This window comes from Hypomesus nipponensis, chromosome 7, assembly GCF_054491055.1.
Source record: "Hypomesus nipponensis isolate SF chromosome 7, ASM5449105v1, whole genome shotgun sequence".
In the NCBI taxonomy this organism is placed as follows: Eukaryota; Metazoa; Chordata; class Actinopteri; order Osmeriformes; family Osmeridae; genus Hypomesus; species Hypomesus nipponensis.
Genome location: NC_140367.1, coordinates 1193019 through 1219516, shown reverse-complemented (window position 1 = coordinate 1219516; position 26498 = coordinate 1193019). Strand labels below are relative to the sequence as shown.

General features: G+C 46.1%; 1 protein-coding gene across 1 annotated transcript; it reads right to left on the bottom strand.

Annotated features, from left to right (window-relative positions):
* Positions 1-19629: 19629 nt before the first annotated feature.
* LOC146276285 (transmembrane protein 53-like) lies at positions 19630-24104 on the bottom strand. Its single transcript, XM_084701561.1, has 4 exons — positions 23872-24104; positions 23125-23373; positions 22550-23028; positions 19630-21838 (listed from the first exon to the last, which is right to left on the bottom strand). Exons 1-4 carry the CDS (start codon positions 23919-23921, stop codon positions 21477-21479), a joined length of 1140 nt encoding a protein of 379 aa, XP_084557687.1. The 5' UTR covers positions 23922-24104; the 3' UTR covers positions 19630-21476.
* Between the last annotated feature and the right edge of the window lie 2394 nt (positions 24105-26498).

The window sequence follows — 26498 nt, the reverse complement described above, 5'->3', positions numbered from 1 at the left end:
CCCTCTCTCTGTGTGTCTCTCTTTCTCTCTCTTTCACTCCTTATCCATCTCTCTCTCTCTTTCTCTATCATCTCCCTTTTCCTGGCTATAATTTTCTCTCTCATCCTCCCCATTCTATCTCTAAGCATCACGCATCCAGGCGACATCTCTCCTTCTCTGTCTCTTTGCTTTGTTCCGAGTCGACTATTTCTCTCTCTCTGCTTTTTCCACTCCTCTTTGTGTCTCCTCTCCTGTGTCAGCTGGGCTGCTGAGAGCCAGCTCAGGAATCATTTGAGAATCGAGACACAATGTTTACAGTTACACAGAATTAATGATTGCCCTTTGCTCTCCACATCCTGTGAGATTTGGAGCACAAAAACACTCATCCCACAGTTCCTTCCTGTGTATTCGTGAATGTGTGTTCATCTGTATGCTTGTGTGTCTGTGGTACGCAGTGAGGGCTGTGTCTGCGGTACGCAGTGTGGGCTGTGTCTGTGGTACGCAGTGAGGGCTGTGTCTGTGGTACGCAGTGTGAGCTGTGTCTGTGGTACGCAGTGAGGGCTGTGTCTGCGGTACGCAGTGTGGGCTGTGTCTGTGGTACGCAGTGAGGGCTGTGTCTGTGGTACGCAGTGTGAGCTGTGTCTGTGGTACGCAGTGAGGGCTGTGTCTGTTGTACGCAGTGTGGGCTGTGTCTGTGGTACGCAGTGAGGGCTGTGTCTGTGGTACGCAGTGAGGGCTGTGTCTGTGGTACGCAGTGAGGGCTGTGTCTGTGGTACGCAGTGAGGGCTGTGTCTGTGGTACGCAGTGTGGGCTGTGTCTGTGGTACGCAGTGAGGGCTGTGTCTGTGGTACGCAGTGAGGGCTGTGTCTGTGGTACGCAGTGAGTGCTGTGTCTGTTGTACGCAGTGAGGGCTGTGTCTGTGGTACGCAGTGAGTGCTGTGTCTGTTGTACGCAGTGAGTGCTGTGTCTGTTGTACGCAGTGAGGGCTGTGTCTGTGGTACGCAGTGAGGGCTGTGTCTGTTGTACGCAGTGAGGGCTGTGTCTGTGGTACGCAGTGAGGGCTGTGTCTGTGGTACGCAGTGAGGGCTGTGTCTGTTGTACGCAGTGAGGGCTGTGTCTGTTGTACGCAGTGAGGGCTGTGTCTGTTGTACGCAGTGAGTGCTGTGTCTGTGGTATGCAGTGTGGGTTAACACTGAAAATGTAACATGTGAAGAGTGGTGATGTAGTGGAGAGGAAGAGAAAGGTCGCGACCTTATGGATGTCCCCGTTAACCGCGTGCGTCTACAAAATGGGAGTGTGTGGGTTGATACAAAAGAAAGTGCCATGTCATTGTGGGTCTGGAGTTGTCTTCATGTCAGGTGTGCGGTGGGGGAAGTGTGTATTTTGTGTGTCAGTGCGAGATACTTGTGTGTGCGTGCGCCTATTGTTCAGGTCTGTGTGTCTATCTGAGATCTTCTAACAGCCACAGAAGGGTTTCTGTGGAAACTGCAATTCAAAGAAGGAGGGGGGGTGGGGGGATTTTAAATTTCCCAATGACCACTACTGCCCCCTGGTGGTACTTTGTAACAACAGCATGAAAGCAGTGGCAGTGAGACTGGGTTCCAAAGCTGGGAACTCACTGAAGTCTGGAGGGATTTCTGCAGATTGCAACACCTCTATTTCCCCAATGGAGGCCTTTGATCTTGCACACATTTAAATTCCAAGGACGCAAAACAGCCGACAGGAAAGTCTCTTGTTCATTCAGAATAAGAAGTGACATGAATCTTTATGGAAATGTATGATAAGAACATACAGGCACTACTGTGTTTGTCTAAGCATTCTGAAATGTTTGCAATTAATTTGCATACTATTCTAATTATTTTGTTGTGTGTTTTGCTGGAACCAATACTGAATTTGTTGTACTTGCAAGCTGTACTACGTTGTGTGTCTGATGCTGAATGTTTACTGAAGGCTTACAAACTATAGCAGTTTAATTATTTACTAAGACTAAAAGATTAAAAAGTATTAACCAATGTACATGTGATTATGGTCAGAAGTTGAAAATGTCAATGACTAAGGTTTTAGTTCATATGATGTCACTGTTATTAACTACTCAGTAAAATAATTATAATAAAATGGGAGTCTTCATCTTTGTCTTGTTCCTTAATTAAAGTAGGAAACAAGGAGAAGAAGCCTCTTTAGACTATTGAAACCCAGCCCAACATTCAACCGCCCCAGGATGTGAGGAGAGCGATTGTGTGCAGTTTGGCCTTTCAGCCAGTAGATGGCGTCAGTTAAAAAGTTAAAAAGCAGCATGTTTCTGCCCTATTGTCTGGTCTGAATCAAACACGCACGCACACAAAATTATCCTACCAGAAAACTGGAGGGGAGGAAAGGCTCGCCCTCACCACTGCAGACTGGTAAAACATATATCTAAAATCAATAAAAAAAATTGGGATTAAAAAATGAGAAAAAGAGAGATTAGATATTGACTGAGGTAATGGAGTGAGGTGATATAAATTGCATTCACCCAACTGGTGATTTCATCTCTAAGTATTCACATGTTCAATCTAAACCAGGGGTGATATTGAGTTTCTGTGGTTGTGTGGGTGTCAAGCAGGCCTATGTCATCATTGTGTGTGTGCAGTATGTAATCATGACTGTAAATAGGGTTTGATATACGTGTCTTTTATTACTGTGCCGTTTCAGAAGTCTATCTGAAGGTTTGTGTGTGGTTAAGGTTCAACCAGTGGATCAAAAAAATAATAAAAACATCAAAAGTAACATCCCTTTTTTGTGTCTACCCTGGCATGTTAGTAAATCCGTGCATACTTTTCATAAAGTAATCAGAAACACAGACAGCAGAGTAGTATTATATATGCAGAGTAGTTTTATGTATGCATAATACAAACATACAAATGGTAGTGACTATTATTTTCCAGTTGTCACAGTGATCCACTTAATCAGAAAGTGGAATGTAGTCTTAGAATAGATCAAAACTCACCCCAAATTATTGACACGTTTCTGCCGTCCACAGTTACGATGGAAGACAAAGACATCTCTGACTCTGTGTTTTAAGACTGATAGGAAACCTCTGTGATCTTCTACGTTCCAGAAGCTGTTTCCACTGCGTTAAGATGTTTGAGTTGAAGGGGCGGGGGGCGGGGGGGGGGGGGGGGGTGGCAGCTCTGTTTGTACAGTTAAGCAAAATCTACACAAGGCTATTTAACGCTGACTTGCTGTGTTTAATCTCCCTCACAGTCGCTCGTTAGAGGAAACCACCGCAGGGACGGTACAGAAGGAAGCCAAGATACACAAGCTCTTCTCATCTCAACCACTGATTTGAAAGTTCTGTATGAGATCATTACAACAGGTGACGGGTTTGTTTACTCAACAACAGGTCACATACTCAGGTAAACACATACACATACCCAGGCCTGGCCACTCTTCATCTTTACAAGGCTGAATCAAACTGCTACAACATCTCAGAGAATAAAAACACACTATGTATTATTATTTTATTTACATTTTAGAACATTTGGCCTTCATGGATCCCAACCCTGATTTGCAATCCCCTCAGGTTCTCCACACAGAGGCACAAGGGGATTAGAGGTGGATTAGGGACCAACCCTCCCTGCTCCACCCCTACACAATGCTTCTGAGGCCCAGGGTCGACCAGGAAACCACTCAGCTGATTGGTATGTGCATCATTTCCTTGGCTGAAGCTTTAGTCGAACAGGACCGTTTTGGTGGAGTACAGTAGATAAGATTGGTTCAAGAGCAGTCGTTCACTCTGACGCTGTGATGATTTACACGATAAAACGTTCATCTCGGTAATGATGTTTAAGATTTGTCCAGAAGGGTCCAGAAGGGTGTGATCCTGGAGGAGGGAGGTGTGGAGCCTACCCAACACTGACCACATGATTATAAATGCAACATCGTTGTCTCATAAGGTCGTCATTAGATACCGGTTTTGCATCGAGTGAATCAAACCACTTACTGCTTTAGGCTTCAGATGAACTGAATTTGAATGAATTTGAAGCGTCGGCTCCTGTATCGTCTGCTTAACGTCCCTAAGATCACAACAGAGTCCGGGTTTATTTATTATCATCAGTTGTCTAGGCTACATGCTATCGCAAACCTCACTTCGTACATCCCAAAAGTCTCCTATAGTTTAATAACCACCTGGTGGCAGATTATGGCAACTGAGTTTAGGTTAAAACGATGCTTGTAAATGACGATTAAATTCCGTGTCTGAATTTGTCTTTTGAATGATAACAGTCACCATTTAAGATGCAAAGTGTGTTAACGTCTTAAGAATCTTATAGGCTAATCTCCGTAGTCTATGTAGCCTACTAAAGTGGAAACGGGTGTTCTGCGCGCATCTTGGGATAACCACAGGCGAGAAGGGAGCCCTGAGTAGCTCACGTGCAAACACCTGTGTTTGAGTCACGAGGCACATGAATTTTCGCGTGAATGCATGCATGCATGTGAGCGGGAGGCATGGGCTACAGTAGGCTACGGCGCATGTCATTTGATCTCCACATTGTAACTGAATGTTTCGGACGCTTAGGGGAAGAAGATGGTGCACAAAAGATGAAGCTAACGCGATTAAGGGGGATTTGCGTCACCACTGGATAGAGGACTGGATATATGAATGGATTTATAGAGGGCCGGTGAATGATTTGGCTATATGAATGGGATAAGGGAATGAATGAATGCTTTTTCTGCTTCAGACCTTACGTTTTTTATGGGCGTAGGCAATAAATGTTTTTGTATACAGTTGCACATTTAGCTGAATTTGAAAGCATTTTATGTTAAATGTGTCACCTAAGAGTGATTTCATGAGTGGTCTAAGGATGTTTATGTGGTGACTCAAACGGAAAAGTTCGAAGAAAGAATTGTCTGTTTGGGATAAAGGTTGTTGTAATATGGCACAGCTCACATCTCAGAATCAAGTAAATTACTAGTGGAATCAGCATCTAAATCACTTTATAGGTTTTTATTCAAAGTAGTTCAATAGTAAACACCACCCTACTCGGGTCTATTTGTCACCCATGATGCGGCTAAAATGAAGGCCATCTCTCAAAGGTCCGATAGCAGGTAAAACGACGGAATTCCACGTCGCGTGGCGCACTGCCCCACGGCAAACAGATGAGCTCTCGGCACTTTCTATTTTTATCCCCGTGGCGCTGTTTCTCCTCCTCGACCGTTTTTATTTTGCAGGCAGGAATAAAACACACTAAACCCCACCCTGTCCCTCGCTCTCTGTCTTTTTATAACCAAATAACTGTTTTGACAATGCTGCCGTTTGCTGTCCGTTGCTGCCTGTGCAGAGCGCGCAGGTGTTTGGCCCATTGGAAGGGACAGAGGGGGTAAATCAGAAGATTATGGATTGATACAAATAGTCGGTCGCGCCAACCCCAGCCCGAGTTGAATTAATGTGTTACTATTTTTGGCACTCCTGTGTTTCCAGGGGAAACCTAATGACGCAATGACGTCAATGCAGGTCACCAGAAGAAGACTGGAGGAATTGAGTGCTTCCATTAGATTTTGCAGTATTTTCCAGAAACGCGGAAAGGACTAAATGGATTAGATGAAAAGAAAAGAAATATAAACAATAAAACGAACGTATAGAACCTTTAGGTTTAACGACTGCCAATCAAAATCGGAAAAACAATAATGCATATCAACGGGGGTGTTCAAATTCCCTGGGATCATGCTATAAGGGAGAGACGGGAGAACAAGGAATGCACACTTCACCGGATCGGTGATTACCGGGTAAGTCCAACGTATTTACTCAATTATTGAATTTAGGAAACGGAATGTGTGCGTTGTTTTTTCGTGTTCTATTTTTTTCTATAAGCAGACATTGCGAGCCATTGATATTTGTTCGTGTTTGATGGTGTGACGTCCGTGGTCAATGCTGGCGGATTGTGTTCGCTCTTGAAAGATGTCTCGTGCGACGATGAAGTCAACAGATGAAGGAACAAAATAATTCTGTATCCAACTCGAATCTAGTTGATGGACTACGTGAGCATTGCTTGTTAATTCTATAAGACGATAAGGCAATTGTCCGAATGATGATCGGTTCCATTTTTATGCGTTTTCTAATTCATACCCTCAGCATATTCTACCCTTCCAGCATAAACGGAATAATTACAATCTTGTTGCGATGCTCATTTGTTAGATCATTGATTGGAATTCAGACATTCCAAGATATTTCATAAAATATACTGGCCACCTTAGCTTTTGTCATCAAATTTGAACAGCATATGCATTGTTAGTTCATTCATGACCATGCATATGTTTATTTTAATCAAGTATGGCGAATATCTGCGTGTTAGGGTTTTTCGTTTGCATGGATGCTACACTTTTCATGGCAGGGGTGGGGGGGGCAGTGGAGTAGAGAAGTCCGTTCTATGTGGGTTCACACACACACACACACACACACACACACACACACACACACACACACACACACACACACACACACACACACACACACACACTACAGAAAGAATGCCTTTCCCATCCGAGGGGCGTTATGGCAACAAGTGCTAGTTAACTAATCTACACATTGTCTAACCAAATGGGGGGGAAAAACATTAAGAGAAAGCCAAAGTGGAAAGCTAGGCGAGAAAGAGAGACAGAGAATAAGTGTTGGGAATATTTAATAAATGATGTCTTCATAACTTCATACAGCAGACCAATGGTCTATCATTCACAAACAGGGCTTCAGTGGGATAGGGCGTTCACCGCGCTCGAGGTGGCCTGCATTCAGCACCAAGGACAAGTCTCACAGCGCAGCTGTTTGGCGCGACATTCAGCACCATGGACAGCTTCGCCTATTCGCTGACTAAAACCCGCACAAACGGTACCTGAATTAGCTTACGCCTTTGTCAGGTAAATTTAAATTCAACTATTCTTCACCAAGTGTCCCGCCATGCTTAACTTTAAGCACAGTCTATCAAGGCCTTAAAGGTTGATCGTCAAAGCTTACAGTCACGGGCCTTGTATAAACTCAATTAATGTCTAATAATGTTTTTCTTTCGTTAATAGACGAATGTTGGATCCACAATAGCAACAACAACCACAGCAAAGTATGCCGTTAGAATAGCCCACTGAGCATGGAGGCCAGGATACTTTTAGGAAACACGTAGGAGATATGACTTTTTTTTCCACACATGACGCATTTTGTGAGGTAAGCATGTCAGACGCTTACGTCTGCAGATGGCCTCGTCTGTCGGTCCTAGACCGCCTCTGACGTAACACACACAGCGCCTCCTCTACAGCTACGGCCGTGTTCACGCCCTTCACACAACATCCTATGTGTGCACGAGCAAGCGAGCGTCTTGTTTAGATCCGGTTTGATTCTTATCAGTCAACAGTCAACTGCTCAATAGCGGAATTTAGTGTTAGCATTCGTTAGTGTTTCGTCAAATTGCTGTGAAAACACAAAAGGTCACACTCCCACAGTGCTGTATGCATGTAGACCAAAACTTGGTTTACAGTAATGACAACATACTTGGCACGAGGCACTCACACACACACACACACAAACACACACACACACATTCCTCTTATCACAGTGGAAGTTTCATGCTAACTGAATAGTTGACATGATATACAAAGCGAGTATAAAGAATAAACGTTATGGTGTGGCACAGTTTCCTACTTCTGCTCTCCCAAGAATTGATTGTAAGAACCTCACACCCCTTTCTCCAAAGATAAACCATTTGGAGAAATGCTTCATCTAACTGCCGTGTCCAAAACATCTAAGATGTTTCAAAACAAAATGTCTACCGTTCCTGTATTACAGTGACACCTCCCATCAGGGTGATCTGGTGTCTGGAGGTGTTTTACACTTCAGTCCTCTAGCACCCTAAACATGATGTAAACACTCGGGTCTGGGGCAACCCGGGAGCTGACTGGGTTGGGTGCGTACCATACGTGCAAGGCCCACGCTCAGTGACCTGGGTTTAATTCTGGCTCGGGCCATTTTTGCCTGTCTCCCCCATACCTTTCCTGTCTGTCTCTGTCTCTGTCTCTGTCTCTGTCACTGTCTCTGTCTCTGTCACTGTCACTGTCACTGTCACTGTCTCTGTCTCTGTCTCTGTCTCTGTCTCTGTCTCTGTCTCTGTCTCTGTCACTGTCACTGTCTCTGTCTCTGTCTCTGTCACTGTCACTGTCACTGTCTCTGTCTCTGTCACTGTCACTGTCACTGTCTCTGTCACTGTCTCTGTCTCTGTCTCTGTCACTGTCTCTGTCTCTGTCACTGTCACTGTCACTGTATATCTGAAATGCTGTCTGTCAGTGGTATTTCCATCCTCCATCTTGTCTAAAAGCACAGCAGTGCTTTAAAAGCATTCCAGCTCACAGCATGACGTGTTGAAGCCCAACAGGTAGAGAGGCATCACACCGGCCATTTGAAACGATGCATCTCCTGAACCTCTCGTGTCTTCAACAGATGTCTCCTTGCCAGGTCGACGTGTGGGCTCCCTCAGGTCTGCTTCCTGTCCTCTGCTGCTCTTTTTGCGGTCTGGGCTTGCTGTTCCTAAGGCAGTAGCCAGGAAGCCCTTACCCCAAAAAGGATCGGCAGGGGACCCAAACATCTCTCCTCCAGGGGACCCAAACATCTCTCCTCCAGGGGACCCTAACATCTCTCCTCCAGGGGACCCAAACATCTCTCCTCCAGGGGACCCTAACATCTCTCCTCCAGGGGACCCTAACATCTCTCCTCCAGGGGACCCTAACATCTCTCCTCCAGGGGACCCTAACATCTCTCCTCCAGGGGACCCTAACATCTCTCCTCCAAGGCCGGGGAGGGGCTTTCCTCCAGCCTGGCGCCACACCCAGAACCACACCCAGAACACCACTCAGAACACCACCCAGAACCACACCCAGAACACCACCCAGAACCACACCCAGAACACCACCCAGAGCCACACCCAGAACCACACCTACAGCCACACCTAGAACGCCAATGGAAACAGGACTACTTAAAAACTGTTTAAAAAAAAGGATGTGCATTTTAAGATGTGATTTTGAAGGGCCGGGCTGTGTGATATGTTGTGATTGTGAGGAAAGACTGGAGAAAAGAGATAATACTAATAGCAGAAATTTGACAAAATAGCAGAAAACGAAGTACTAATAAAATAATAGAATGTAAGTAGTAAGTGTAAGTAAAAACTTTCACCAAAGATGGGGACACCAGCTCTTGGAGAGGTATATACACATTTCATCTGCATGTGTAGCCGGTGTGTGGTGAAACTCACTCCTCAAGTATGTAACAGGCCACCCGCGTCAGCAAATTGCTAGCTTTTCGTTGGCGTAGTTTGTAGTGGTGGCGCTAGGCAAGTCAGAGGTGGTGAGTTCGACTCCCGGTGGGAGCGGACGGTTGCCTGTATACCTCTAACGGAACTTGCAAGACCACGTCTGTTGCATATAGATGCACATTTGATCCGCATGCAACAGATCTATATCTCAGGTGCCTTTGGGTTGTTTTGAATAAACAGCATGACCATAACATGAATCCCAGGACTGGAAGAGAATGGCCAGGGACATCATGAAGTCACATTCTATCAAGAAACACTGCTGCAACAGTGGGTGAAGCGAAGCAGAAATCCCGTTGAATGTGGCACCTGTTATCCATCCTGCTGTGAGCCAAGCAAGTGACGTACGTGACAATCCCTCCTTTCCAGCGCTTTGAAACCGATTCAAAAGGAGACTTTCTAGAATGTAGAGCTGTAGGAACTTCAAGCATAGACCCTGTGACGTGTGTGGCTTACGTAAGCTTGGTAATCATCCAGGCCCATGTGCATCTCCACCCCCAGCTCTTCCTGCCTCTTGTGCACTCTCTCCCTGGGACACCAGCTAAAAGCTGCTGCTCTAACCCAAACCATGTGACACTTCACTGCCCAGGGCATCTCTCCCTCCCCCTTTCTCCCCCCGTCTCCCTCCCTCTCCCCTTCTATTTCCCTTTCTGTCTCTCCATCTCCCCCTCTGTCTCTCTCTCCTTCCGTCTCCCTCTCTCTCTCTCCTTCTCGTTCCCTCTCTGTCTCTCTCACCCTTTCTCCCTCACCCCCCCCTCCCTTTCCAGTCTTTTTTTCCACCTCCCTGTTCTTCTTATTTGCTGGCCTCTCTTTCTTTGCTCCATACCCCCACAGCCTCTCTTCCTCAGCCTTATACTCTCTCAGCCTCTCTCCTTCCAGCCTTCTCTCAAACAGTGATTCCCATCAGATAGAGAAGGTGACGGCACTACAGAGCCACAGGTCCTGGGCTAGCATCCTCAGGTCCTGGGCTAGCATCCTCAGGTCCTGGGCTAGCATCCTCAGGTCCTGGGCTAGCATCCTCAGGTCCTGGGCTAGCATCCTCAGGTCCTGGGCTAGCATCCTCAGGTCCTGGGCTAGCATCCTCAGGTCCTGGGCTGGCATCCTCAGGTCCTGGGCTAGCATCCTCAGGTCCTGGGCTAGCATCCTCAGATTACAGGTACACCATTCAGTCACTCACAAAGGACTTCCAGCAGGGGGAAGAAGTCCAGCGATTTGGAGTCATTGTTTAGTTGCAGATCGTGAAGAGACTCCTCTGAAGTCCCCAACACTCACATCTCCTTTCCCAGAACACCCCTCTCCCTGCCCCCACGATCATCCCAGAACACCCCTCTCCCTGCCCCCACGGTCATCCCAGAACACCCCTCTCCCTGCCCCCACGATCATCCCAGAACACCCCTCTCCCCTGCCCCCACGATCATCCCAGAACCCCCCTCTCCCTGCCCCCACGGTCATCCCAGAACACCCCTCTCCCTGCCCCCACGGTCATCCCAGAACACCCCTCTCCCTGCCCCCACGGTCATCCCAGAACCCCCCTCTCACTGCCCCCACGATCATCCCAGAACACCCCTCTCCCTGCCCCCACGATCATCCCAGAGCCCCCCTCTCCCTGCCCCCACGATCATCCCAGAACACCCCTCTCCCTGCCCCCACGATCATCCCAGAACCCCCCTCTCCCTGCCCCCACGGTCAGCCCAACCCCCCCCCCCCCCCCCACAGGGCGACGCCTCAATTGTGTCATCTTGGGGGTGGTGGAGAGGGGGGGTGCAGATGGACTTTTGCTCCTCTCCATGTTGCAATAGATCTAATTAAGTTGGTGGTTTGATGGTGGAGTGTGGGGTTCTGTGAGGGCAGTGAGGGTGGTGGAGTGTGGGGTTCTGTGAGGGCAGTGAGGGTGGTGGAGTGTGGGGTTCTGTGAGGGCAGTGAGCGTTCTGGAGTGTGGGGTTCTGTGAGGGCAGTGAGGGTGGTGGAGTGTGGGGTTCTGTGAGGGCAGTGAGGGTGGTGGAGTGTGGGGTTCTGTGAGGGCAGTGAGGGTGGTGGAGTGTGGGGTTCTGTGAGGGCAGTGAGGGTGGTGGAGTGTGGGGTTCTGTGAGGGCAGTGAGGGTGGTGGAGTGTGGGGTTCTGTGAGGGCAGTGAGGGTGGTGGAGTGTGGGGTTCTGTGAGGGCAGTGAGGGTGGTGGAGTGTGGGGTTCTGTGAGGGCAGTGAGGGTGGTGGAGTGTGGGGTTCTGTGAGGGCAGTGAGGGTGGTGGAGTGTGGGGTTCTGTGAGGGCAGTGAGGGTGGTGGAGTGTGGGGTTCTGTGAGGGCAGTGAGGGTGGTGGAGTGTGGGGTTCTGTGAGGGCAGTGAGGGTGGTGGAGTGTGGGGTTCTGTGAGGGCAGTGAGGGTGGTGGAGTGTGGGGTTCTGTGAGGGCAGTGAGCGTGGTGGAGTGTGGGGTTCTGTGAGGGCAGTGAGGGTGGTGGAGTGTGGGGTTCTGTGAGGGCAGTGAGGGTGGTGGAGTGTGGGGTTCTGTGAGGGCAGTGAGCGTTCTGGAGTGTGGGATTCTGTGAGGGCAGTGAGGGTGGTGGAGTGTGGGGTTCTGTGAGGGCAGTGAGCGTTCTGGAGTGTGGGGTTCTGTGAGGGCAGTGAGCGTTCTGGAGTGTGGGGTTCTGTGAGGGCAGTGAGGGGCCTGGTCTCAGATGGGTCATTATGGAAGTCGCGCATGTCAACTCACTGTGCTTTAGTCTGTGACCTCTTTGCTGACCTCAATAAACATAAAAGGAATAAAACAAGAACTGTGTTTGTCTCCCCCCCCTCCAAAAAAAAGGGTTCCAAATATAGGCTTTGGGTTGCTAAAAAATGCAGTGAGTTTCTGTCCATAGTGTAAAAAATGTGTTGTTGAGATAAGCAGGAACAGTCTTTGACGTAGCTTGGTAGAGATGAGTTTGTGAGCAGAGCACACTTCACACTTCACACTATTGAAATGCCACCATCAGATCCCTCCCCTCCATTCTGCTCTCTGCTCTGCAAATCAAATATCTGGGTCTCTACCACCCCCAAGAGGACACTTAGAGAACTGCAACAACCTCTTACAGTTTTTCTCCATTGCTTTGGCTCATTTCACGGAACAGAAATGACATTCTCAAAACAACACGTGCAAACCTCCAAACCGCTGGGCACTTGTTCACAACACATTTTTCATTACTTTAATCAAATTGCAATTGTGTTAGCACATCCTTGTAAATGACAAGTGCAATAGCCTACAGTTTGCACACATTTCAAATGATTTAGCACATTTTTTAAATGGTTAGGTATAATTGCCTTCAATTAGGCCAATTACCAATTGAAAATATCTTGCTGGTCTAAGCTGACTGTTGTCATTCTCAGTCAAGAGGTTGTTCTCTGCAAAACATATTGGCATAATTTCCTTGTGTACATCATCACCTGCACAATAGTTCACTCCACTGTCAACGTCTTTCAGGCACATAATACCATGAAAAACATCATGGTGTAATATGGATCTCTTGGATCATCTACTTACAGTCATTGTCAGGTGCAACTAGAACTTTACAAAACAAGGGGACACATCCGATCACCAATCACACAGTAAGTTTAGTTAGCTGACAGGAGCAATGCAGCAGGATAAATGCTTCCATCAAATATATAGAGCTTGTCCCAGGCCAGCTCGGGGGAAACATCACTGTTTGTGCTGCCACTTCAGAGAATGGTGCAGTCACCCACATTCCCAGTCCTGGTGCATTCCATACTAGTTACAAAGTTACTGTTATGCACCCCCTGCTTACTCTGACTAGGAAAGTGTCACTTGCCTGAAACTTACTGTGGTTACTCATACTACTAGTGTAGGTTATACATAATGTTAGTTTTGATGTGCTTATTGTATGACAGTATATTGTGCTGTACACATTTCCTGTACAGTAACCATGATGTATGGCAATTACAGTAACAATGTCCATGGCAGTGTAAGTGCAATATGTGATGTGAAACCTTGTAGGCTACTCTTGAATTACTATTTTTTCTGTTTGATATACATTTACATTTTACATGTATTCATTTAGCGGACGCTTTTGTCCAAAGTGACTTCCAAGAGAGAGCTTTGCAGGAGTGCATAGGTCAGTGATCTTAAGTGGCAAGATAGCCCCAAAGCATTGTGGTTGGCCAAAACATGAAGCATACATTACAGTATTGTTGCTTGCTTTTCTACAGGTACACTCTTGCACTTTTGAAGTTCATGTTGTTTAGTAACTTGTTTAGCTACATGCTCTTATGGTTCTTCCTTTTAGCACTTATTTGGGTTTTTCACAATGTATGTGTCATGTTTTGGCTACCCGCAATGTTTGGGGCTATGGCGTTGTTGTGGTCAGTGACCTATGCACTCTTGTAGAGCTCTCTTGGAGGTCGCTTTGGATAGAGGCATCTGCTAATGAATACATGTAAATGTAGATTGAGACACATTGTATTCTTAAAAGAAAACATCTACTACTGAAACTGTAGCACAGTGCACATGAGGGATATTTCTAAGGTCCACTGCCATACTGACAAAACATCTTAACATTTTGACCTGCAGTGTTTACACAATGCCAAAGGGACTTTTCCTTTTGGGGGCACTGACTATTTGTATGAGAAAAGGATTTAGCTTTGACTGATGAGTTGTCTGTTTTAGGAGAGAGATGACCCTTTGCAGGTGTTCCATGGTGTTTTGCTGAACCATCTAGGTTATTTTGGCAAGTGTATTTAAAGGTTTGAGAATGTCTTATTTTTTCTCGAGAGATGAGCCAAAGCAATCGAGAAGGAACTTTTCATTTTGGGGGCACTGACTATTTATATGAGAAAATGATTTGGTTTTGAAGCATGAGTTAACTGTTTTGGGTGAGATATGACCTTTTGAAGGTGATCTATGTATTTGTGCTGAACCATATAGGCTATTTTGCAAAATACATGTGGAGCTTTGAGAATGTAAATTCTGTTTCAAGAATTGAGCCAAAGCAATGGAGAAAAACTGTAATATTAGACCTGCAAACAAAGCTTTTTTCCCCACACGTTCCCCACACAGACTCAATGTCAAAAATAATTTGTTGCTTTAACGAACAAGTCAACACGAATGACAAACAGATCGTAACACACTCAGAATACAGTGTGACGGATCGAGACACAACCCAAGATACAATTGAGACTCTAGCCAGGGCTGATATATGACCCACTCCCATCTCGCCATCAAGCCCAAGGTTGTCATGTCAGTTAAATTGCACGTTCAGAACCAGGGTTTATACCTTTCAACAAGGCACGAGGACTTGGTATTATGTTCAACCTGCAGCCAGAACAACCTAGAGCTCAATGCTCTCAAGACAGTGGAGATGGTTGTGGACTTCAGGAAGAACACAGCCCCACTCACCCCCATCACCCTGTGTGACTCCCCAGTCAACACTGTGGAGTCCTTCCGCTTCCTGGGCACTATCCTCTCCCAGGATCTCAAGTGGGAACTGAACATCAGCTCCCTCACCAAGAAAGCACAACAGAGGATGTACTTCCTGCGACAGCTGAAGAAATTCAACCTTCCAAAGACAATGATGGTGCACTTCTACACAGCAGAGGTATCTCAATGATGGCTGTGTGTATCTTCTGTAATATTTGTATTTTATACAATATTTGTAAATTACTGCAACTTATATTTAATTTTATTGTGTATTTTATTGTGTAATTAATCGATTTATTCTGATTCTGGTTCTGATTCTGGTCAGCTGCCAGAGAGGTCAATGATACAGTTTGTCTCTCATTGTTGGAAAACTAAAACCACAAAAAAATAACATAAAATACAAACTTCAGGTTTGTGGGTTAGAGATCATCCTTGATGAAGCTGTGAGAGGAACAGACAGGGATGTGGGTCATACTACCTTGGTTTATTGCCAAGTGCGACCACTACCAGCTAGCCACGGGGGTGGCCTGTTATTTACTTGAGTAGTGAGTTTCACCGATTCACAGCGGTTAAGGGCAAGCAGCTAGCAAGTGATAGCTAGGCTAGCTACTTTTACTGTGTGAGTTAGATAAACCTTACTGTACCTTCGTTATTGTCGATGTAGCTCGAAACAAACGATTTGGAACCATTTTCTCTCTTGCTTGAAGGGCAACAACATAGAATCCAATGTAGGCCTACATCCTTAATTATCCTAGGGAAGATCACTCAAACTCCTTGGAAAAACTGTATTTTGTGTGAGAGAACTAGGCTAATGCTAACGTACTGTAACTGCTAGCTATCGGAAGTTGTTGATCTGGCATGCATGTGTCAAAAATATTTGCAAGTAAAGAAAAAAACTAAATATGAACGCCAAATATAGATTTGTATCTCTTGAGTTAGTATTTTCGAAATCCGATTTTTAAAAGGTAAATTAAGAAGTTCTACTTCTCCAAACTTTTTTGGGGAAACAAACAAAACAACATGACCAAAAAAAATCTAGTTTTTTTTTCCTTTTTTTTCTTATTGCCTTCTGCCTTGCGCCATTCTAGCTTCGTAGACTAGCTTTCGTTTGTTGCAGGTGATAGCCAGGAAGAAAAAAAAAGAAGCTGATCCAATGTTTTCCAGATGGTGATTAATATGCATTACAATGTTTGGGAGGATAATGGGTCAATACTCTTTTTTCGGTGGTAAAATGACTAACTTCTTGTACAATCGGAAGACACAATGAAAACCTTTTTTTCCAGAGACCCCTTCTGACCTCAGAGTCTAACATCTGGTGAGAAAAAGGACATGGTAAGTGGTATGGTAGTTTTGTGGAAGAATGTGGGTTTTTTCATCCTAGAAAAACATTTTGGGCTCTATGCTTATTCAGTTTACTGGAAGTGACAGGGGCTGACCTATGATAAATGACGCATCTTCATAATTGGTGCCAGGGTTTGTGATCAAAAGACCTCTTCAGTCTGTCCTATTAAATCCTGCTCACACGGCCTTTCCCCCTCCTTCTCTACCCCTCCATCCATTCATTTATTCATCCACCTATCCATCCACCCACCCATCCATCCACCCACCCATCCATCCATTCCATCTGTAACTAAAGCACAGTTCTGTCATCCCACATCATCCATCCACATCCTACCATGTTCCCTGTCCCAGGCCAGTCCTCAGACATACAGTAAGCGAATCCAACTGCACTGCAAACAGTCGACTATTAGAGGCTGTCAGTCCCAATTACTGTAAAACGGGACGTCGCTAGTGACTTCCAACATGGCACGTTTAGTCAGCAACACACTCTCTCTCTCTGTCTCTCTCTGTCTCTCTGTCGTTCTGTCTCTCTCTCTCTGTCGTTCTGTCTCTCTCTCTCTGTCGCTCTGTCTCTCTCTATGTCTCCCTCCCTCTGTCTCTCGCTCTCTCTCTCTGTCTGTCTCTATCTGTCTCTCTATGTCTCCCCCCTCCCTCTTGTCTCTCTCTCTCCACGAACACACTCACTGATTGTTTTTGGGAGAGCGGTCACCATCAATTAAAGTGACATTCCGCTGATTCACTGAGCGCAGAATCAGGGACCCAATTAGTCCCTCCCTGCGTGTTCCTGAGTGAGAGAGTTCACCTGCAGCTGAAAGGAGAAGGGCCCTGCTGCCATATGCAGGGTGGGTGGTTAAGACCAGGACAAGACATCTGGGGCTGGGGCTAGGGTTAGCTAGCCTGGTCCTAACCAGACCCTCGTACATTTCATTTGTACAGAGGGTCTGGGATCGCCCCATTGACAGGCGTTAACTTCCTTGAAGGCGGGTTCTCTGTTGAAGTTTAAAACTATTGGATCTGCCCAGGGCCACTCTGTTCTGCCATAATCAATCGCAAGCGTTCGTATTAGCGAACTCCTTCACCACTACTGTAGCGGAGCTAGCACACGAAGCTGGAAAATCAAACTTTTCCCGAACCCCGTGGGGAGGAGGGCCACAACATCATGGCCACCAACAAAACTCAGCAAGGAATGTTATTACTCCCCATGGCTTTAACTTATGGATATTCGGCAGCATTGCCACAACCGCAGAATAACTTTGCTTGCATCTTTCTCCGCCGCCATTACTGACCTACTCAAACTAGTGCACAACATTAACTTCATCGTTCTCAGCAACTCCCTCTGTTCGCTGATTGGACCTACAATAAAATTGTTTCTGAAAACCGACTTCAAAGTCAAACTCCCAGACCTAGTACAGAAGCAAAATCCAAATTGAGCGGAAGTACGTAGGAGTGCAGAGCCAGGCTAAGGGTTAGGGCTGTTCAGGAGAAATCTTGATTTCAGGATAATCCAGATTTAATAGGGGTTTCTAGCAGCTAGGGAGGAGCTTGGGGGAGGCTTGGGGGGGGGGGGAGGATTGCAGGAATGAACCTCAAGCAGCCACCCACACTGGGACTCAACACAGTGATGATTCACACCAGCGTTGGGTCCTCTAACACCAGGGTATAAAACTGGGAAACACTGCAGGATGTTGATCATCACCTCTACCCTGCCCAGGCCAGAAACACCAAGAAAGGTAAGACTGACTCAGCAAACACTGGGTAGGTCACCCTGTAGGCTAGAGAAGGATTAGGGTGCTTTAGGATGTACATATTACTGTAATAAGGGAAAAACACTTTATGGGGTGCAATCCCTTTTGAAGGTAACTTGGTCAAAAGAGGCAGCAAATAGCATGTGAAAAAATACAGTCAGAAGATGTTAGGAGATCATGTTTGGTATTACGTTGCAATTAGTGGTTTAACTTGACATAACTAGACCATCCTGTCTCCAACCAGAGGATCTTCTGTGAGGCAGTCCAATTTGTAGGGGCACTGTGAGATGAGAGATTAGACAGTCTTCTGACTTGAAAAAACTGTGAAAACCCAAGAAACTACTTATGACTACTGACTTTTGTTTTTACTTAATTTTTACTTATATTAATATAAATATTGTGTTTGGAAAATAAACCTCCTTTTGTCTTTGTACAATGTCTGGTGTACAATGATGCTGTATCAGTTGCCTTTCATGGACTTACAAATAGTTATCTGAGTCAACAGAACTCCACTACAGATACTTTTAAGCTTCATAAACGCTAAACATCTATAATATTTAAATATATATAAAAAATATCTAATGCTTGCTGGGTTGGTGGTGTTTCTTGTGTCACTCGGAGGGGCCTAAGGATGCTTGTCTCCCTCCTGTTCTGCTTCTCCACGCTGGTGTCCACATCAGTAGCACGCCAAAGCGCAGCCGATCCGAAGGAGAAAATAGAAAACATGGCCAAAATTATGATCGCTCAAATCGACAACTTCAAGGAAGGGGTACACACACTTTTCTCAGTATTCTGAAAACCTTGTTTGATTTGTCATCAAAGCAAAATGTGAGTGTGATATGGGGAGAATGTTTAGTGGATAAGCTGCTTACAACCTACATGTTGAACATTAATTTAGTCACTCTGGTATGTCTCTTGATCTTAAATCATTCAAAGACAAATCTTCGAACAGCAGAAGATAAAATAATAATTTGTTTAACTTAGTCGAGGTCCATTCAACACTATGCATTATCAAACCACACTGAAGCTGACACCAGACCACAGAGACAGGATCAACAGGACGCTCATCACTCTTCTCCTGCATCCAGTTTCTCTGGGACAGCAGGATAACCATGGAGGTGATGGATAGCCCCCCCATCCTGGGCCTGGCCTCCCTCCGGGACCACCTGATCCACCTGGAGACACAGCTGCCGCGCTGTGGCTCTGACGTCCTGGACCAGATCCAGTCCAACATCTTCCCCTTGAGGGACTACGTGGGGGTCTTGGACCGGGACCTGGGGTGCCCTGGGGGTGCCCTGGGGGTGCCCTGGGGGTGCCCTGGGGGTGCCCTGGGGGTGCCCCAGGTCCAAGGGACCTCCAGAGACTCTGGATCTTTTGTGAGAGTTGTACCTTCATGAGTCTGGAGAAGGTGCAGCACTACATGAAGAAACTGATGCTGAACATGGACCGGCTCAGCATGTGCTAATGAGGAGCCTGCAGGGTTAGTGGGAGGTCTGTTTCAGTACAAACACACATTTATACACACTCATACAGGTGTTAAGAGATTTGTGATCACTTTTTCCACATGCTGTAAAAAACAAAGATACAAATGCATATATATATATATATATATATATATATATATATATATATATATATATGTATTGACAGAGAGTAACTTATAACACCATGTAGCCGACAACAAACAGTAATAATGGTTTTGTGCAGAGTTCATGTTGTTTTCCTCTTTGGCACTTTGAGGGAACTACACTGACTGGGTAGAGAAATATCTGTATTTTCAAAACATTTTTCTATTATTGCACAGAACCTTTTTTGAATGTATTTGGAATTCATTCATACAAGTATGTAGAAAGGTTTATAATATATATATTTTCATTGATAATTTGTTGTTTTGTTTGTAATATGTTTTGTGTGAGTTCTTGACAGCATTTGAGTATATTAATTCAGTATTTTGATTGTAAATTAACTTGCAGTGTACTCGCTGAACGACAGAACATTTCAGCCAAAAGCAGTTACAAATTCAAATGCTCCTCGGTAGATAAACAGATTTCCAGAGGATATCCAAGTTCTCCTTATCCTCCAGGCCAGCATCTTGTTTTAACTAAGACATTATTAATATGATCAAAGCAGCCTTTCACCAACAGTGTGCAGCAAGTCAGGATTGGTTCAAGAAAGAGTTTGGAAATAGAAGTGCTTAGGGATCAGTCACAGTAACTTTGACCTCAATAGATTGGATCCTAGGAAGAACAAAGGTTGACAAACAGAAATTATTTAAGTGCCGAGGTCAGCTTACTGTTGAAGAGATCTGTCTTTAAACCACTGATCAGTTAACACAAATTAAAGATAGTGATTTTGTACTGTTTGAAATGTTCTGAATATAATAAACAATGTTTGATTTATACCTTGCAATATTAATCTCATGAGCACATAACCCTTGCTTATAGGAGAGAAATATGCCAATTTATATTATGTTTCTTGTATCATTGATAAACTGTTATTATGCTGTTATGCTTATGTTTTATTATGCCTGCATAGCCATAAGTTGGGTCAATGTAAGGTGTGACCATGAAAGGCCTGTGTTGCTGATAAAAGTCAGAGGTTACAATATTACCAAAGTCTATAATTCCATGCAACTTTGAATGAGGAAAATAGAAGGAATGACAAGGCCATTTCTAGGAGCCCTATCTAAAGACCCAAACAAAAGCTATCTAGCAAACAGTGTCTTTTTTCAGTGCCTGCGAAGGCTATGCTAATCATCTTGTATCCTCCCATATTGTGATACAATTTAACTCCCTTGATTTCCTGTTTTTATTGTCCAGTCTTCTGTGATACTCAACTGGAGTGTAACAGACACCTGCACCTCTCATGTGTAATGAATACATTGATTTGGTCTTAAACTCATCTTAACTATTCCTTTCATTGACTTGGCACTTCCAGAGCCATTGGGTATTATCTCATACATCTTCACTGTCAATGAATCAATCAGATGTTCACCACACATTGTCAGTATCAGTTTGACTTATTTTAAAAGTTCAGGTAAAGAAAACATTTTGTCTGTTAGCTCAACAGATTCCTTGCGTTTCATAAAAACAAACATGTTTTTCAACTCACTGTTATCGTGTAACCCTAACCCCGAACTCTGAGTTTACAAACTAAACAGAATTGAACTCACATGGCTTTGGGTTTGACCTAAATCACCTGTGTAATCTATTGTATGTAACTGTGTCACTCAAGTTGTTTAAAGCACTACTACAAGATCAGATTGGATCAAATATTGCTGCATAGTACTGTACATCTTGCCCCACAAGACAATACTGTAAACACTAAAGATAAATACAAAACAAACTGGTATATATGGACAACTTACTGATTTACAAACAACAACACTTTATAAACAGATGAATATTTGAGTACAATAAGTCAAATCAGATCAATAAATAAGTTCAATATGTATTTTTGTTAGTGAAACCTAAAGACTCTTCTGGGGGAAAAAAGTGTTATACATTACATTTCTATAGTGCGCATGTCACTTCTTTCAGACAGAAGGTATATCTTCAATGTGTGCCGACTAGTAAAAGTACTAATTTCTCAAAGCTAATCAGTAATCAATAGCACTGCCTTTTCCAGTTAAGTGAGGATCAGATGGAACATACTCAGACAGTTTGACCTTTGACCTCCCGCAGTGTAGCCGTCACAGCTTGGCCTTGAGAGGGACGAGGGGGAGAGAGTTCACAAACGTCTCCAACGTGGAGAGATATTCCTGCGGGTGACAGCGCAGATGACCCGCGTGTATAGACTCTTTCCACTTCCTGGTTTCCACAACGACGCCCCTCTTCCTCCAGTGGTCGATGACCGCCTCCATAGCAACGGGGTTGCACAGACGGTCATTTTCGCAGAAGAAGAAGAGAGCGGGTGAGGTCACGGGGCTGTTGTAGAACACCTGGATGCAGTCCAGGTAAATGTCTGCTGTGTGGGTCTTAAAGAGCCAGAAGTATCCTAAGGCCAGTCTCCTCACCAGATTCTCCATCTGAGGAAACAGAGTCTTTCCTAAACCTGAAGGACACACACACACACACACACACACACAGAGAGACACACAGAGAGACACACAGAGAGACACACAGAGAGACACACAGAGAGACACACACACACACACACACACAGAGAGACACACACACACACACAGAGAGAGACACACAGAGAGACACACAGAGAGACACACACACACACACAGAGAGAGACACACAGAGACACACACACACACACAGAGACACACAGAGAGACACACACACACACACAGAGAGAGACATACAGAGAGACACACACACACACAGAGAGACACACAGAGAGACACACACACACACACACAGAGAGAGACACACAGAGAGACACACACACACACACAGAGAGACACACAGAGACACACACACACACACAAAATAGTTATTCAGACTATGCGATTGCAACAAGCCTCACTGCAGCTAGACAGCTTACTTCACAGTTGCAAGTTGGATTGAAAGCTGACATCAGCTTAATATCATTTCACTTGAGGAATCATCGTTCTTGGCTCCTACAAGCGTTACAAACTAGATTCATATTTCTTCTTCGACATAGGATTAATAGCAGTATAATAGCAGTTATTTGATAAGAGGGCTGACTAATGCTCATTAAGTTGACCTCAGTAAGTTGGACAACCCGACCTGCACACAACCAGCGCCTTAACAACATACTTCAGCGCGCTACGGTCTTCCCTGTCTGCCTCACCTGTCGCCATCTGCTCCAGGGACCCCGCCACCATGCTGTCGTATACCTGACCTCTGACCCTGCAAGCCAGGTCGGAGAACTCCCCGGGCCGCCGGGCCATGTGCACGAGCAGCTGGGTGAAGGTGAAGCCGCCGATGGAGCAGGCGTGTACCAGCAGGGGGCGCTGGGTGAAGCGCGGGTCTCCCAGGACCTGGAGGACCTCGGCCCCGTACTCCAGCGCCCAGCGGGGCCACAGGAAGAGCCACACGCTGCTCTCCACCACCAGCACGTCCAGGCCGCGGCCCAGGTAGAGGTCCCGGTACTTTGAGATGCCGGCCGGCCTTGCACCCAGCCAGGGGAAGAGGAGGAGGAGCGGACGTGCGGGGGAGGAGGAGGAGAGGGGGAGGAGGGGGGAGGAAGGGAGGACGGGTGGGTCTGAGGGGGAGAGGGGTGCAAGGATGTAGGGGGAGTCTGAGGACGTGGAGGGAATGGAGGGCTCTAGGGTAGAGGAGGGAGGGGGGTCTGAGGGGGAGGAGGGAGGGGGGTCTGAGGGGGAGGAGGGAGGGGGGTCTGCGGGAGAGGAGGGAGGGGGCTCTGGGGGAGAGGAGGGAGGGGGCTCTGGGGGAGAGGAGGCTGTTTCAGGGAGGAAGGGAGGAGAGGATTTGGAAGGCGACTGGGTCGAGGACAGGGAGGTGAAGGGAGAGGAGGAGGAAGTGTTGGTGGGATGTGGGCCCATGTCTGCCTGGGTAAGGCTGGTGGAGTAGTAGATGATGTTTTTGCTGATCCTTTGAGCGATGATCCTGTCCTCACATACCATCACAGACATCTTGGAGCTGGAGTGGGAGCTGCAGGGAACACATTCAAACTGTCAATGATTCCAGCAAGGAAATGATTCACAGCTTATCACACGCTCAAACATAAGCACATACACACTGCTAATCGCATCAACAAAAATAGGTTACAGTGGTTCAATTGTGTTCTAGTAGTTTGTAGACTACAGGTTTAAATGTTACGGACTAAGCCTGTTGCTACTTAAGACATGGTTGCTGCTCGTGAGAGATTGTGCTTAAAGTATAAATGTGGTAACAGAAGTAGACATACTCTATCACGTTTGGTGGTTTTGCAGTGATATCGGTTACTACTACGAAAGAGTAACCCTTTGTATTTCCATAAAACACGTTGTCCTTCCGTGAACATTAGGCTGCATAATTAACCAGAATAAGTGCTGGGACACTATTACAAACACAAAAAACACACTTTTTTTTATTTTTCCTGCTCTCGAAAAACTATTAAATATAGAAGTCGGCACAAACCCAGCATCGCGGTCAGTAACACAATCCTACCTATTTCCATGCAAGTTCTCGTATGGTAGAGCAATCAACGTTAAACACATGCAGTGCTCATGTTTAACTTTACCCCCACAAGAAATCGAAAATCCGCATTGCAGCTTGAAGTCGGTGTTGGGAGTTAACCCCGTAACAGATAACCCATCAAATATTAACACAATTTGAGGCTCCGTTCGCAGAATGAACGTCCGTCACCCCACTTGGGTCGATAAGGTACGGTGGTGAGTGCTCAAAGCCAAGAGTCTTAACTCCGCCTCCGAGAGCTCCGCCTCCGTATCGCTCAGCTGCGCGTGACCACAGTTTCCATCAACGTAGAACTCAACGTGCTCAGCACAGTAAACTGCGTTATCGGTAGCGCGGCCCCGTCGAGTAGATATGACAAAGTTGGATGTTTTATTGCTGTAGGCTAGTAAAAATAGGGAGTTTCAGTTGTTAACATTGTGTTATGTGAAGTAATGATATCTATACTGGTAATCCAATGCTGCTATAATAATCAATACCTCATTTATATAAAATGTGTAATGCTTAATATTAAATATATCTTAATGTGATTAAACATATATCTTAAAGTGATCAAATGCTTTTATTAATTTAGCAGTGGGTTTATGCAACAAGATGATTCTGGGTCTGTATAGTGAAGTCATGCTGAAATGTAAGTCTGGTGTGTGTGTGTGTGTGTGTGTGTATGAATGTGTGTGTGTGTGTAGGAATGTTGAAGGTCAGCACGCTGTCTTAGGAGGCTGCTGCTGATGCCCAGGACTGCTGTGAGCACAATAGGGCCTCTCAGCTCATGGGAGTAAAGGGTCAACTTGAGAGATGAGGTGATGCTTGGGCCGTGAGAGATGAGGTGATGCTTGGGCCGTGAGAGATGAGGTGATGCTTGGGCCGTGAGAGATGAGGTGATGCTTGGGCCGTGAGAGATGAGGTGATGCTTGGGCCGTGAGAGATGAGGTGATGCTTGGGCCGTGAGAGATGAGGTGATGCTTGGGCCGTGAGAGATGAGGTGATGCTTGGGCCGTAAGAGATGAGGTGATGCTTGGGCCGTGAGAGATGAGGTGATGCTTGGGCCGTGAGAGATGAGGTGATGCTTGGGCCGTGAGAGATGAGGTGATGCTTGGGCCGTGAGAGATGAAGTGATGCTTGGGCCGTGAGAGATGAGGTGATGCTTGGGCCGTGAGAGATGAGGTGATGCTTGGGCCGTGAGAGATGAGGTGATGCTTGGGCCATGAGAGATGAGGTGATGCTTGGGCCGTGAGAGATGAGGTGATGCTTGGGCCGTGAGAGATGAGGTGATGCTTGGGCCGCGAGAGATGTAACTCTTTGCTCCTGCAGGACGAGTTAGGCCAGCCGGTCTGACCACCTTTGGATCTACAACCGTTAACCCCTGTTAGGGTTAGGGTTAACCCCTGTTAGGGTTAGGGTTAACCCCTGTTAGGGTTAGGGTTAACCCCTGTTAGGGTTAGGGTTAACCCCTGTTAGGGTTAGGGTTAACCCCTGTTAGGGTTAGGGTTAACCCCTGTTAGGGTTAGGGTTAACCCCTGGGGATCTGTTCTAAAGCCCCATTTCTCTTGGACGCCATACACCCCTTCTCTCTGGATGCCCCTTTCCCCTTGGAGTCCCTGCCCCCCCACCCCTTACATCATCAGCCCTGGAGTCCCTGCCCCCCCACCCCTTACATCATCAGCCCTGGAGTCCCTGCCCCCCCACCCCTTACATCATCAGCCCTGGAGTCCCTGCCCCCCCACCCCTTACATCTTCAGGACCTTGTGATGACCCACTCCCTACCTTGGAGACCCCCCCCCCCCCCTTGATTCTGCCCCCCTCCCTGAACAATATCTGACCTTTGGGTTAGGTCTGCCCCCTCCCTCTATGACATCATCAGATCCTTGGACTGCCCACCATGTGCCACCACAAACACCCTGGACACCCCTGGATAACCACATTCCCTCCCCATGGTCTGCTGACCAATCACCTAATTGGATAACCACATCCCCTCCCCACGGTCTTCTGACCAATCACCTAACTGGATAACCACATCCCCTCCCCACGGTCTTCTGACCAATCACTTAACTGGATAACCACATCCCCTCCCCACGGTCTTCTGACCAATCACCTAACTGGATAACCACATCCCCTCCCCACGATCTTCTGACCAATCACCTAACTGGATAACCACATCCCCTCCCCACGGTCTTCTGACCAATCACCTAACTGGATAACCACATCCCCTCTCCACGGTCTTCTGACCAATCACCTGACTGGATAACCACACCTGTCTCCTGAGGACAGGTAGACAACATTTGGACCTGGCCGAACTCTCTCTGATCTCTGTCAAGGATACTTTCTCAACGGAGGCCTTCGTTTGATCTATTCGATGACTCTCTTTCTGTGAAGCTGCATTTGCTTCATTGACTGATTCACTGTATTATACTGAGAACATCCTTGTGTGTTGTATTCATTGTTGATTGCATAATTTATTATTAATAAACTACAAAGAACTTGGTCTGGCATTTAACCTTGTATCCTTCTCCACCTAGTTTGACACACCTTAACAGTTTTCAATCCACCCGAGGTACACCCTGATCCTGAAAGCTCTACAAATCTACAGATGTTTTTAAATACTG

What these genes read in the sequence shown, in the direction of transcription:
- LOC146276285 (XM_084701561.1), bottom strand. Translation starts at nt 23,921, where the DNA reads ATGTGTTTAACGTTGATTGCTCTACCATACGAGAACTTGCATGGAAAT. An exon ending in GAGAACTTGCATGGAAATAG is followed by an intron (nt 23,374 to 23,871) that starts GTAGGATTGTGT and finishes TGTTCCCTGCAG; the next exon opens with CTCCCACTCCAGCTCCAAGA. An exon ending in CCTGGAGCAGATGGCGACAG is followed by an intron (nt 21,839 to 22,549) that starts GTGAGGCAGACA and finishes TGTGTCCTTCAG; the next exon opens with GTTTAGGAAAGACTCTGTTT.